This window comes from Drosophila bipectinata, chromosome 3R (assembly GCF_030179905.1).
Source record: "Drosophila bipectinata strain 14024-0381.07 chromosome 3R, DbipHiC1v2, whole genome shotgun sequence".
NCBI lineage: Eukaryota > Metazoa > Arthropoda > Insecta > Diptera > Drosophilidae > Drosophila > Drosophila bipectinata.
The window spans coordinates 21,790,715-21,803,081 of NC_091739.1; the positions used below are offsets into that span (position 1 = coordinate 21,790,715).

The following is a 12,367-nucleotide window of genomic DNA, read 5'->3' on the forward strand; positions in this document are numbered from 1 at the left end:
TAAATGTTACATATTAATTGTCAGTAGATTTAGATTTCTGTATTTTTCTTACCTCGTAAGGACAAGTGTGGTTTATATTAGAGAACTCTCTGAACAAATTGTACACTAAAACAATAAGTGGGTTGGATTTTTGGCGAATGAATGCACATGCATCCACTTTTTTGTCATAAAGCCAAGGCTTGTAGCCATTGGCCCTTTTATATATTTTCCCGTGAACCATTATTCTATTAGCTGGATAATGCAAGAAAGCTCGTATATTCAGAAGAACCCGATCCCGACTTACAGCCTTCAACCGGCATTGGGAAAATGTCATCCATGATTTATTATAGGTCTCGCAAGCCACGTTTGTCATCTTAAATATGACTGCATCCTAAAATTCAGAAAATGTTAAGGGTTTTCCACCTGAAGGACTGCAAGATTACAGGACACTCACATTAAAAATCAAGTTGAATATAAGAATATATCCGCAAATAGTACTGATTAGCCAGAATTTTGACATTTTATTGTCGTATCTCAAAGTTTGTTATTTGCGACTGACTCAAATGTAGTCGAAGAAAATTGAATTTAAATTTCAATTTAATGAGTTTTAAATTTGTATGATTAATATGTATGTATTTATATAAATCAATTAAACAGAAAAATAACCTAATTTTCTGGTTAATGTGTTTTTGTTTTATATAGGTGCATCTAAAATTTAGATTCTAAATATAATTAATGATGTAATTATCATTATTGCATCTAAAGGTAAATATTGAGGTATGTATGTTACTATTAAATCTAGAAAATGTGAAAGTATGCTAATCTAATTTAAAAAATGTAGCGATAAAGTATAGAATAATCAGTGCTGCCAGCTCTCTAAAACTGTTACCAAGTGCTGCCAAGTTTTTTTCTTTTTGTTTCATTTAAAGGTTGAATTAGTCATCCATAAGGACTCCTCAGAAAGTTACGACCATTAATTAAACGGGAAAAAATTTATTCTTTATTTAAATTAAAAATAAAGTTTAAGTTTATATTAAATTTTAAGAGTGACCAACTAAAAAAAGTTTCAAAATATTATCGATGTATCGATATTTTTATCATCCCTTTTTAGCATCCCTAAAAATCCAGCAGCGTGGCTGAATAGAAATTTTCGCGAAAATTTCTTCATAATCATCGTTAGCGGCAAATAAACTAAGATGTCGGCCCTCAACTTGACCGTACGCGTGCACCCGGTGGTGCTCTTTCAGGTGGTGGACGCCTACGAGCGCCGCAACGCGGACTCTCACCGCGTCATCGGCACCCTTCTTGGATCCGTTGAGAAGGGAGTGGTGGAGGTGACCAACTGCTTCTGTGTGCCCCACAAGGAGCACGACGATCAGGTGGAGGCGGAGCTCAGTTATGCCATGGACATGTACGACCTGAACCGCAAGGTGAACCCCAACGAAAGCGTCGTGGGGTGGTGGGCCACCGGCAATGATGTGACGAACCACAGTTCGGTTATCCATGAGTACTACGCCCGCGAATGCAACAACCCGGTGCATCTTACGGTGGACACGTCGCTCCAGGGCGGCCGTATGGGACTGCGCGCTTATGTCTGCATCCAACTAGGAGTGCCTGGCGGTAAGAGCGGCTGCATGTTCACACCCATTCCTGTCGAGCTGACCAGCTACGAGCCTGAGACCTTTGGCCTCAAGCTGCTCCAAAAAACTGTTGGTGTCTCGCCCGCCCACAGGCCCAAGACTGTGCCACCCATGTTGGACCTGGCCCAGATTTCCGAGGCCTCTCAGAAATTGCAGCAGCTACTGGACCTCATCCTGAAGTACGTCGACGATGTGATCGCCCACAAGGTGACACCGGACAACGCTGTCGGTCGGCAGCTCCTCGACCTCATTCACTCCGTGCCGCACATGACCCACGAGCAGTTCACTCAGATGTTCAACGCCAACGTGCGGAACCTCTTGCTGGTTATTACGCTCTCACAGCTTATCAAGACCCAGCTGCAGCTCAACGAGAAACTCACTTTCTTGCCTTCGGCCTAGGATGCTCTTGAAATTGAGGTGGGGATTTCGATTAAGAAAAAATTGTAAAAACAGTGTATTTGATTATGTTTTCTATTAAAAGTTATGCATAATAAAATGCTCGGAAAACCACCATGTCTCTGAAACTAAATTTGGTAAACGTCAAAGTACTAAACACTTTTTTGTATGTTTTTGTTTTATTTATTCTTTTAAATAAGACCACTGGTGTCTTGTATGTAAATATTTAGATATTCGGCTCCTAAAAGTATGCAATAGAATCGTTATATACCTGCTAGAACCTGAACGAAAGGAACATACATTTTTTAATGGTTTGTTTTTCGTATAAAGGACTGTAACAAGAAAGGAAAGCTTACTTCGGGCGAAGCATCTATCTTAAAAAAGACTAAAGTAAAAATTGTTTAAATTATTGGCGCAAATAATGAAAGAAGTCAAAATCATCCATTGATAGGAGATACTAAAAAAAAAAAATTATGGAGTAAAATTCCAGAACAACCCATCTTAAAATACTTTATGAGAATCAAAAATTGTTTAAATTGGCGCAGATTATGGCAGAAGTCAAAACGATCCACTGATAAAACTAACACAAAAATAAAAAAAAATATATAAAATCTTTAAAATAAAATATAATTCAGATAGTTCTAAATGTTGAAAACATTACTTGTACTTCAAAATTACATAATAGGTATTTTTGAATATATAAGCGACAAAAATAAAGTTCAAAGGCGACTTAAGAAATGGCAACAATGGAAAAGCTTAAGAGCAGCAGCAGCCAAAATTAAAATAAAATAAAAAACAAAAAATATCAAAGGTTTATTTTTTGTAAAACAAACAAAAACAAAACAACAAACAAACAAATAAAATACAGTAAAATTCATCGAAAAGAAATAAATATATATAAATTAAGAAGAAATAATAACTAGGTCCTGTGGGACCTAGAACACGACTGAACTATGACCAGGCCAGTACCGCCTTTTATACTCTTTAGGGGCCTATTTAGGGTTGACAAATTAAAAAAAACTTTAGGATTTGCTGGATTTTTAGAACTGCCATATTTTTAAAAAAATTCTGTTCAAAAGTTGAGCACACTTTTTTTTTTAAATTACCGTTATGCCAATATACAATTTTTAAGAAACGTTTTAGACAAAATTTTTTTTAAAAGTACGTTGCTATTTAAAATGATGCAACTCGAAGATCTGATGTAGGGAAGGAATAACGTATTTGGAGCTAAGGATTAGCCATGTTATGAATACTTACTTGTAATGCTATGTCTTCCCAAAGATTTCTAGATCGATTCTCCACCATTTTGCATCAAAATCCTGAAACAAAATATTTTTTAGATTTTTTTCAATTTTTCCTGACGGATCCCCTGAAAATGGGGTTTTCCCCTATAGGGGCCACTGCGATGGCTATATCTTTCCCAATTCTCATCCGATTCTCAAGCGGAGTACCTCAAACGCTTTCTAGATCGATTCTCCACCATTCTGCATCAAAATCCTGAGACAAAATATTTTTTAGATTTTTTTCAATTTTTCCTGACGGATCCCCTGAAAATGGGGTTTTCCCCTATAGGGCCCACTGCGATGGCTATATCTTTCCCAATTCTCATCCGATTCTCAAGCGGAGTACCTCAAACGATTTCTAGATCGATTCTCTACCATTTTGCATCAAAATCCTGAAACAAAATATTTTTTAGATTTTTTTCAATTTTTCCTGACGGATCCCCTGAAAATGGGGTTTTCCCCTATAGGGCCCACTGCGATGGCTATATCTTTCCCAATTCTCATCCGATTCTCAAGCGGAGTACCTCAAACGATTTCTAGATCGATTCTCCACCATTCTGCATCAAAATCCTGAGACAAAATATTTTTTAGATTTTTTTCAATTTTTCCTGACGGATCCCCTGAAAATGGGGTTTTCCCCTATAGGGCTCACTGCGATGGCTATATCTTTCCCAATTCTCATCCGATTCTCAAGCGGAGTACCTCAAACAATTTCTAGATCGATTCTCTACCATTTTGCATCAAAATCCTGAAACAAAATATTTTTTAGATTTTTTTCAATTTTTCCTGACGGATCCCCTGAAAATGGGGTTTTCCCCTATAGGGCCCACTGCGATGGCTACATCTTCCCCAATTCTCATCCGATTCTCAAGCGGAGTACCTCAAACGATTTCTAGATCGATTCTCTACCATTTTGCATCAAAATCCTGAGACAAAATATTTTTCAGATTTTTTTCCATTTTTTCTGACGGATCCCCTGAAAATGGGGTTTTCCCCTATAGGGCCCACTGCGATGGCTACATCTTCCCCAATTCTCATCCGATTCTCAAGCGGAGTACCTCAAACGATTTCTAGATCGATTCTCCACCATTCTGCATCAAAATCCTGAAACAAAATATTTTTCAGATTTTTTTCCATTTTTCCTGACGGATCCCCTGAAAATGGGGTTTTCCCCTATAGGGCCCACTGCGATGGCTATATCTTTCCCAATTCTCATCCGATTCTCAAGCGGAGTACCTCAAACGATTTCTAGATTGATTCTCCACCATTCTGCATCAAAATCCTGAAACAAAATATTTTTCAGATTTTTTTCCATTTTTCCTGACGGATCCCCTGAAAATGGGGTTTTCCCCTATAGGGCCCACTGCGATGGCTATATCTCTTCCAATTCTCATCCGATTCTCAAGCGGATTACCTCAAACGATTTCTATATCGATTCTCCACCATTTTGCATCACAATCCTGAAACAAAATATTTTTTAGATTTTTTTCCATTTTTCCTGACGGATCCCCTGAAAATGGGGTTTTCCCCTATAGGGCCCACTGCGATGGCTATATCTCTTCCAATTCTCATCCGATTCTCAAGCGGAGTACCTCAAACGATTTCTAGATCGATTCTCCACCATTTTGCATCAAAATCCTGAAACAAAATATTTTTTAGATTTTTTTCTATTTTTCCTGACGGATCCCCTGAAAATGGGGTTTTCCCCTATAGGGCCCACTGCGATGGCTATATCTTTCCCAATTCTCATCCGATTCTCAAGCGGAGTACCTCAAACGATTTCTAGATCGATTCTCCACCATTCTGCATCAAAATCCTGAAACAAAATATTTTTCAGATTTTTTTCCATTTTTCCTGACGGATCCCCTGAAAATGGGGTTTTCCCCTATAGGGCCCACTGCGATGGCTATATCTCTTCCAATTCTCATCCGATTCTCAAGCGGAGTACCTCAAACGATTTCTAGATCGATTCTCCACCATTCTGCATCAAAATCCTGAAACAAAATATTTTTCAGATTTTTTTCCATTTTTCCTGACGGATCCCCTGAAAATGGGGTTTTCCCCTATAGGGCCCACTGCGATGGCTATATCTCTTCCAATTCTCAAGCGGATTACCTCAAACGATTTCTACATCGATTCTCCACCATTCTGCATCAAAATCCTGAGACAAAATATTTTTCAGATTTTTTTCCATTTTTCCTGACGGATCCCCTGAAAATGGGGTTTTCCCCTATAGGGCCCACTGCGATGGCTATATCAATCCTGAAACAAAATATTTTTTAGATTTTTTTCCATTTTTCCTGACGGATCCCCTGAAAATGGGGTTTTCCCCTATAGGGCCCACTGCGATGGCTATATCTTTCCCAATTCTCATCCGATTCTCAAGCGGAGTACCTCAAACGATTTCTAGATCGATTCTCCACCATTCTGCATCAAAATCCTGAAACAAAATATTTTTCAGATTTTTTTTCCATTTTTCCTGACGGATATAGGGCCCACTGCGATGGCTATATCTCTTCCAATTCTCATCCGATTCTCAAGCGGAGTACCTCAAACGATTTCTAGATCGATTCTCCACCACTTAGCATCAAAATCCTGAAACAAAATATTTTTCAGATTTTTTTCCATTTTTCCTGACGGATCCCTTGAAAAGGGGTTTTCTACTAATAATAGACACTACTAGTTAGACACTCCTTCTAGTTATGATTCAAATAATAATACACCAAAAACTTTGTTCATTTAAATACTTTATTATAAAACTATGTGAAATTCAAATGGTTTCTTGGCTGTATTTTTTACAGAGAAATTATTCATATACCGATCAAGATTAAAAGTTATTCGTAAAATTCAAGAACTTTGTCAAATATCCATACTTTTGATTTATATGCTTAATTACAATAAATAAGAATAACGACAATTAGAAATAAATCTTTCACGTTATATGCACTTGTGTAAGTAGGTAATATGTAAGTATATATTAATATGCACTTATGTTAGTGTTTGCTTTCATGTGTATGGGTATTTGTAAATAATTTTAGGTACATTGGATACGTCGTTAGGTATTCTATGTGGGCTAGTGTGTGTAGGATAGACATAGTACATGGAAACATCAGAATTAGAAGTCCCGAGTGATCGGGTTTGAAAAGAGACAAGGTCAGCATCGCTCGGAAAATTAATATACAATTATTTCGTTTATCTCTCAATATATCTATGTAGGCAATATACAATTTCTAAATTTTAACAACGTTCATAGAACTTTTTTTTTTGATTTTTTCTTTTTGTTTTCCATTTATAATTCTCAACACTCAATAGATCCTTGTAGTTTGAAATTTGACTTTGACTTGGCTTAAAACTGTAGAGAGCTAGGCTTTTTAAACATATATATATGTATGTAAATTGTCGGATTATTAAACATTTAGAATATCGTATATAAAACGTTAAAATCTGAGTCAAAAAGCAATGCAAAGACACTCAAAAAATTTCGTACTTATATAGAAGCGATTAACACTAATCTGAAACGATTTGCATTTGACTTTGTTCTCAACATGAATATATATATATAGTTTCTTTATATAAGGTATATGCATATGTGAACATACGAATTACGTCAGTAGTTAGTATCTATGTATTACTAGTACAACAACAACAATCAATGTTGCAATAGCAACAAGAACAAGAACAACAACATCTCCGTTTCCGTTTCCTTCGAACCGAAATGGATGCAATTAGACGCAGCTGAACTTGATGCCGTCGTCGCTGGAGTAACAGTTCTGGCAATGCAGCTTGTGGTTCCGCACCCGGACATCGGTTCCGTTCAGGCCATCGCCCAGTTGGACATGGCAGACGCAGCACTTGAAGCAGTTGATATGGTAAAACAACAGCAGTGACTCAATGATCATGGCAGCCCCTCGACCTGTGGAAACGGAATCCCATATTAGTAATCGAAGTTCAGCTACAGGGAAAGATTCCACCTTCAATACCTTAAGGCAAATATTTTGGCTTAGTTATATTAATCAAGTCTTTGTTAGTTATAGATATAGAGTTTAATATTCAGTATTTTGGCATTGTTAAGTCACACCCAAACAATATATTTGAGCGCTTTGTGCACTTGCCGACAATTGTCGTGGGTGCAGCCCAGATCTGGCCCAGACATGTAATCGCAAAGAGATTAGCAACATATATGTGAGATATTTCCACAAATTAGGGTTAAGAAGGATAGTTAGTTAAATGATCACTAATTTGAACCAATCGTGAGACTAGTGAGTCGGAGTGTGTGTGATTCTTATGATGCTCGCTTTGAAAACAGGCCTAGAAATGGTATCAACCTCGAATGATGTGAGTTGGGAGTCGGGGCGAGGAGTTAAAAGAAGAACCACAACACTCACAACCAACGTAGTAGCAAAGTTTACCTAGTTCGTCTCCGCAATGGGAGCACTTCTTCTTGCCACTGACGCTGAGCACCTTCTCCTGGCTGCCGCTTCCGCTTCCATTGCTGTTGATGTTGCCGTTGCTGGTTTTGGTCTTCTGCTGCTGTGGCTGTTGCTGCTGAGGTTGCTGGTAGATATTGCTGTTGCCGTTGACCTGGCTGTAGTTGCCATTGCCATCAAAGCTTTAATTACAAAATTTTACAATATTTTAGATATCCTGGAAGGAATGGTCAGCAATGTGTCTTACCGCTTGCGCTCCCCGATGCCTTTGCTCTGAACCCGCTCCGTCAGCGTCTGGATAATCGAGTCCGGCAGCGGCTTGCCGTTGGTTTTGGTGGCGGGCATGGATCGTCGGTTGAGCTGATCGATGCGCCGCTGCTCGGCCTCCTGGAGCAGCCAGTGGTTGTTGTTGTACACCGTCCGGCCGTAGTCGGGCATGGACTTGCGCTTCTGCTGCTGGGCGGACAGCCAGGCCGGGTCGTTGGCCAGGTTACTGTTGCTGTCGTAGCTCTTCCGCTGCTGCACCTGCACCCATCCATCTGTGTATTTTGGCTTTGGCGTGGCACTCAGGGCCAGCAGTGTGTTGCGCGACATGTTGCTCAAGTTCTGCGCCGACTGGTGGTGATAAGCAGCCGCGGCTTGAGCCTGGACTGGATATCCTTGGCCAGAGACACGCGGTGCCATTGGTGCTCCGGCGATCTTCACCAGAGAGCCCCCATATGGAGCAGCCGGCTGGCGTTGCCGCGAACTCACCGCATAGTCGGGCTCCAAGCCATGGCCATTGGCATTGAGGTGCATCGCCCTTAGAGGCTTGGCCGGCGGCGTTGGCGGCAGCATCAGGCGGTTGGAGAACTCGTTGAGGTCCGACATAGACTTGCGGTAGTCGGTGTCCATCTGGTGGTAAGCATACAATGCCGCCTGCTGCTGCTGTGGCACATTAGCGTAGATCTGCTGGGGGTGCAGCGCTTGCTGGTGGACTTGGGGTGGCTGGAAGGCGCTCAACATGCCATTGCCGATACCCAGGCCATGGTGCAGGTCCTGCAGGGATCGTCGGTTGTTGGACATTAGCATCTTTGCCCCATGTTGCAGCTCCCGTCGAGCCAGGCTCTCCCGGAGTAGCAGATTCTCCCGCTGCCTTTTCAGTTCCTCTTTCTGGAAATTCATTAGAATTTCATTGTTAATCAAAGATTTTTAAAAGGGAAATGAGTTAAGAAAGCCAAAGTTGTAGAGGTTCTACCAAATAGTATCTATTTCTCTCTGCGTAATAAAGTTTGATATATGAGATTGATAAAAAATCAATGGGTAGTCTTTTCTTAGATTAGTAAGACAATAAATAGCTTTTTATACAATATTTGAACTCATTAAAGCCATTACTTTGACAATATCGAGTCGATAAGGTATACTAGTGATTTATTTCTTGCAATAAAATACTTATTTTTATGAGCTCCTGTTTCTACCTCAAGTTTTTGGCATTTTCCATTATAACTCTCTTTTTTTTACTCACCGAAAAGTGCAATAGTTCTCGCTCCACCCTCAAGACCTCGCCCTGCTCCCGAATCTTCTCTTCGATGGACTGCATCTTGGCATTCGCGGTGGCGGTGGCTTCGCTCAGTGATTGCGTGGCTGCCGCAGCCGCTGTCGCCGATTCCGTCCAGGACTCGGCCGAGTTGCCCTTCACCGTCTGCAATAGAGGTGTCTGGGCTGCCAGAAGGTTCTCGTTTTGGTAGATCACCTCTCCCAACTGAGAGGTAGCCGGCGGCGGAGGCAGCGGTGGCGGGGTAGCTTCCGACTGGGTGTCGTTCTCCTCAGACGAGTTGGTGTAGTGCTCGCTGCTCTGGCGTGAATGATTCTCCGAAACACCCGAGTCTCGGCTTTCGCCTGAAGGAATTTAAGAAAATTTCAAGGGTTTAGCAAGGATTCTTTTAAAAGTTCTTCCTCCATCGTCTGCCTAGTCATCTAAAAAGTTTATTTTTGAAAAACTGTCATCATTGTTGGCTCAACCACCCAACGGGGAAGCGCCCCAGCCCGGTCTCTGACAACTCATGGGCCACGCACACTAAACGGATTATTTATACTTAACCTCGCGGGGGCAGATGGGGGCCAACCTCTGGCCCAGTCGCCTCCACTGACCCTTCCTGTTCCTCCCACTCTCTTTTCCTATTTTGTGATTTGTTCAGTGTGTTTGTCTTTCGTTTTCACGCCTATTGGTTTTCCGTATCGGTTTTCTTTCAGAAACCCACCGATAGCCCCACTATCGCTAGTTATGGGTGGGCTGCCCCACTGTCATATTGATTCACCACTCACCTGTGTCGGAACTGTCGCAGAGACCCGCCTTGATGTACAGCTGCTTCTCCAGACGACGCTCCTCCTGCAGGAGCTGGGCCATGTCTGGCGGTGGCGCCACCGTGAGCTCCAGATAGCTTTCCATGTCGTCGAGATCGCCGTCGGTTTCGATGCCCAGGAAGCTGGAGCGCTTGTTGCGCAGCTCCTTCTTGATGCGCTTGGTGGAGTTCATCCGCTTGATGGGCGGCGATGGTTGGGCGGGATCTACCAGAGCTCCGCTCTGCAGTTGGCGGCGCGTGCCATTCGAGATGGTCTCGTAGGTGTTGTCCGATGACCAGGTGTCGGTGTTGTGGCCCAGGCTGCTGCCCAGGCCGTCCAGTTCATCGTCGTGGCCCTCGTCATGCGGCACTGGTGGTGGGCTCTCGGTGGGCGGCGGTGGCGGCTTCTCCTTGGGCGGCTCCATGGGCAGTGGTGGAGCTGCCACTCCGGATACCTGACTTAATTCCAGACCCGTGTAAAAGATCTCAATGTTTTCGTAGACGGGAACGGGTCTCAGGTGCTTGGGGGCGTCGTAATAGGGTTCCGTGGCCTTTGGGACTTGGTAGTACGGTTCCGAGTCCCCGGGTGTGGCTGCTGGTGGTGGGTCCATGGCTGCTGCTACTGCCTCGCTTTGATTGCCGGTGATGTTGCTGCTCTTTTGGTTGCCGTTGTTGATGTTGCTGTTGTTGTTGGGTTGATTAGGGCTCTGATTATTCTCATTATTGTGGCTGTTGTTGCTGGTTTGCTTGTTTGGAATGCTTCTCCTGTGACTCCTACGCGTCGCTTGGGTCTGTGTCGGTGTCTGTGTTGCTATCTGTTCATTATCTACTTCGTGCATAGATATGGTCGAGCTGACATTCTCGTAGATGGGCTCCCGTTCGCGATTCTCCTCCTCCTGGCGCTTCTGTTCGTCGGTTTTATTTGGTATTTCCCCGCCCTCGGTGTGTGCTGTCTTCCCCCCATTATTGTTGCATGTTTCGTCCTCCTTCTGCAGCTCGTCCTCCTCCTCTTCCTTAGCCTGCTCTTGTACTGGCTCCTCGTCCTGCTCCTGATCCTGTTGCTGCTTCTCCTTCGGCTGATCCACCTTACCCTCCAGCTGCTCCTTGTCCATTGGCTTGGTGGTGCCCTCGCGGTCGATTGCTTCCAGCGCCAGTTCAAGAGCTTCGTTGATCTGTGGGGGCGTTATGAGGTGGGCGTGGCGTGGCGAGCGAGCGAGCGAGAAAGCATCAAAAGCGTGCATAACAGAGAGAGAGAGAAGAATGCGGACGGATCGCATGAATTTCAGTTAGTTTACACAGAGGCTAGCTTGCAAATTAAAAAAAAGTGTCAACTAAAGATAACCAAATTAAATAAAATCAAATTAATTATAAAGGGAGTGGAGAAAGCCTCAATTTCTAGTTGGAACATGCCTATCGATTCCAGAGGATTTTGCAAAATAAACACAAAGTTTGCACTCAATGCAGCTGTAATGGGCCACCAGATAACCAATTACGGCTATCTGGGACAGTTTGGGATTGAAATTGTCAGTCGTAAGTGCGCAAAAGTCAGATAAGAGCTAATCCCCAAGTGGTATTTGGCAAACAGGGTTACATATAGGAATTCTATACCAGTTACAGATGAGAAATAGGATAGTATCACACTTTTACTGCCTTTTCAGGGATTCAATAAATGCGATCACAGCCATTTGATTATTTTCAAGATTTGCCGGAGGGGTTTCTTGGAAATGTTTATTAGCTTAATGGATGAAGCACTTGGGTAAACATTTTGCATAAAGAGCTATAGTATGTAGCTGGACGCTCTTACCACTGCTTTACGATCGAAAAGGTCCAAAGAACTGGAGCGCTGCAATCGATTTGGATGGTATCTTTGGGACATACTACAGATATCCGTGGCCGCACTCGCGAATTATTTGCGCGACTATATATGACTGTTATTATTACTATATCAGAGGGCCATAAAGATAGCCTTTGGCAGACATGAAGGAATATGTATGGGGGAATTACATCCGACCGAACCAAAACCGTTGAGGGCTTAGAGACGACTAAACGTCGGCGTTGCAACGGCGAATCGATCCGGGCGATTCGTTTAGATAAAGAACCGGAGAAAAGGTATATGGGGCGGCAAAAATGCGGAGGCAGCACTCCAGGGTCTCTACACCAATAGACGGAGGGGTTGGATAAATACGTGGTTGGTGCGACCCCCCAAAGTAGGCACCTCCGGGTGAACTGAAACCCCACTAGGCTGACTTTTGGCATTTCGGGTATTAATGTAGGTGCTAAAAAAGGGGACAAAAAAAACGCAAAAACATGCAATGCAACTT

General features: G+C 42.5%; 2 protein-coding genes across 11 annotated transcripts in view; one reads left to right on the forward strand and one right to left on the reverse strand.

The window, feature by feature from the left end:
- The first annotated feature begins 1,083 nt into the window (after window positions 1-1,083).
- On the forward strand, window positions 1,084-2,132 carry eIF3f1 (eukaryotic translation initiation factor 3 subunit f1). Its single transcript, XM_017237204.3, has one exon. The coding sequence runs from the start codon at window positions 1,176-1,178 to the stop codon at window positions 2,016-2,018; it is 843 nt and encodes a 280-aa protein (XP_017092693.1). The 5' UTR covers window positions 1,084-1,175; the 3' UTR covers window positions 2,019-2,132.
- Window positions 2,133-6,028: 3,896 nt separating this feature from the next.
- The window catches only part of smash (smallish), a 71,019-nt gene continuing 64,680 nt past the window's right edge, over window positions 6,029-12,367 (reverse strand). For 9 of the 10 annotated variants that reach the window (XM_070281903.1, XM_017237287.3, XM_017237286.3 and 6 more), the window contains 5 exons: window positions 10,030-11,218; window positions 9,230-9,603; window positions 7,973-8,877; window positions 7,708-7,907; window positions 6,029-7,211 (listed from right to left, as the gene is read on the reverse strand). In XM_070281903.1, the coding sequence (XP_070138004.1) occupies window positions 7,024-7,211; window positions 7,708-7,907; window positions 7,973-8,877; window positions 9,230-9,603; window positions 10,030-11,218 (2,856 nt within the window). In that variant the 3' untranslated portion in view covers window positions 6,029-7,023. Of the gene's footprint in view, window positions 7,212-7,707; window positions 7,908-7,972; window positions 8,878-9,229; window positions 9,604-10,029; window positions 11,219-11,850; window positions 12,050-12,367 lie in introns of those variants that run through there. The other variant, XM_043212144.2, reaches the window with a different exon arrangement.

Coding starts and splice junctions, on each gene's coding strand:
- eIF3f1 (XM_017237204.3), top strand. CDS start 1,176: ATGTCGGCCCTCAACTTGACCGTACGCGTGCACCCGGTGGTGCTCTTT.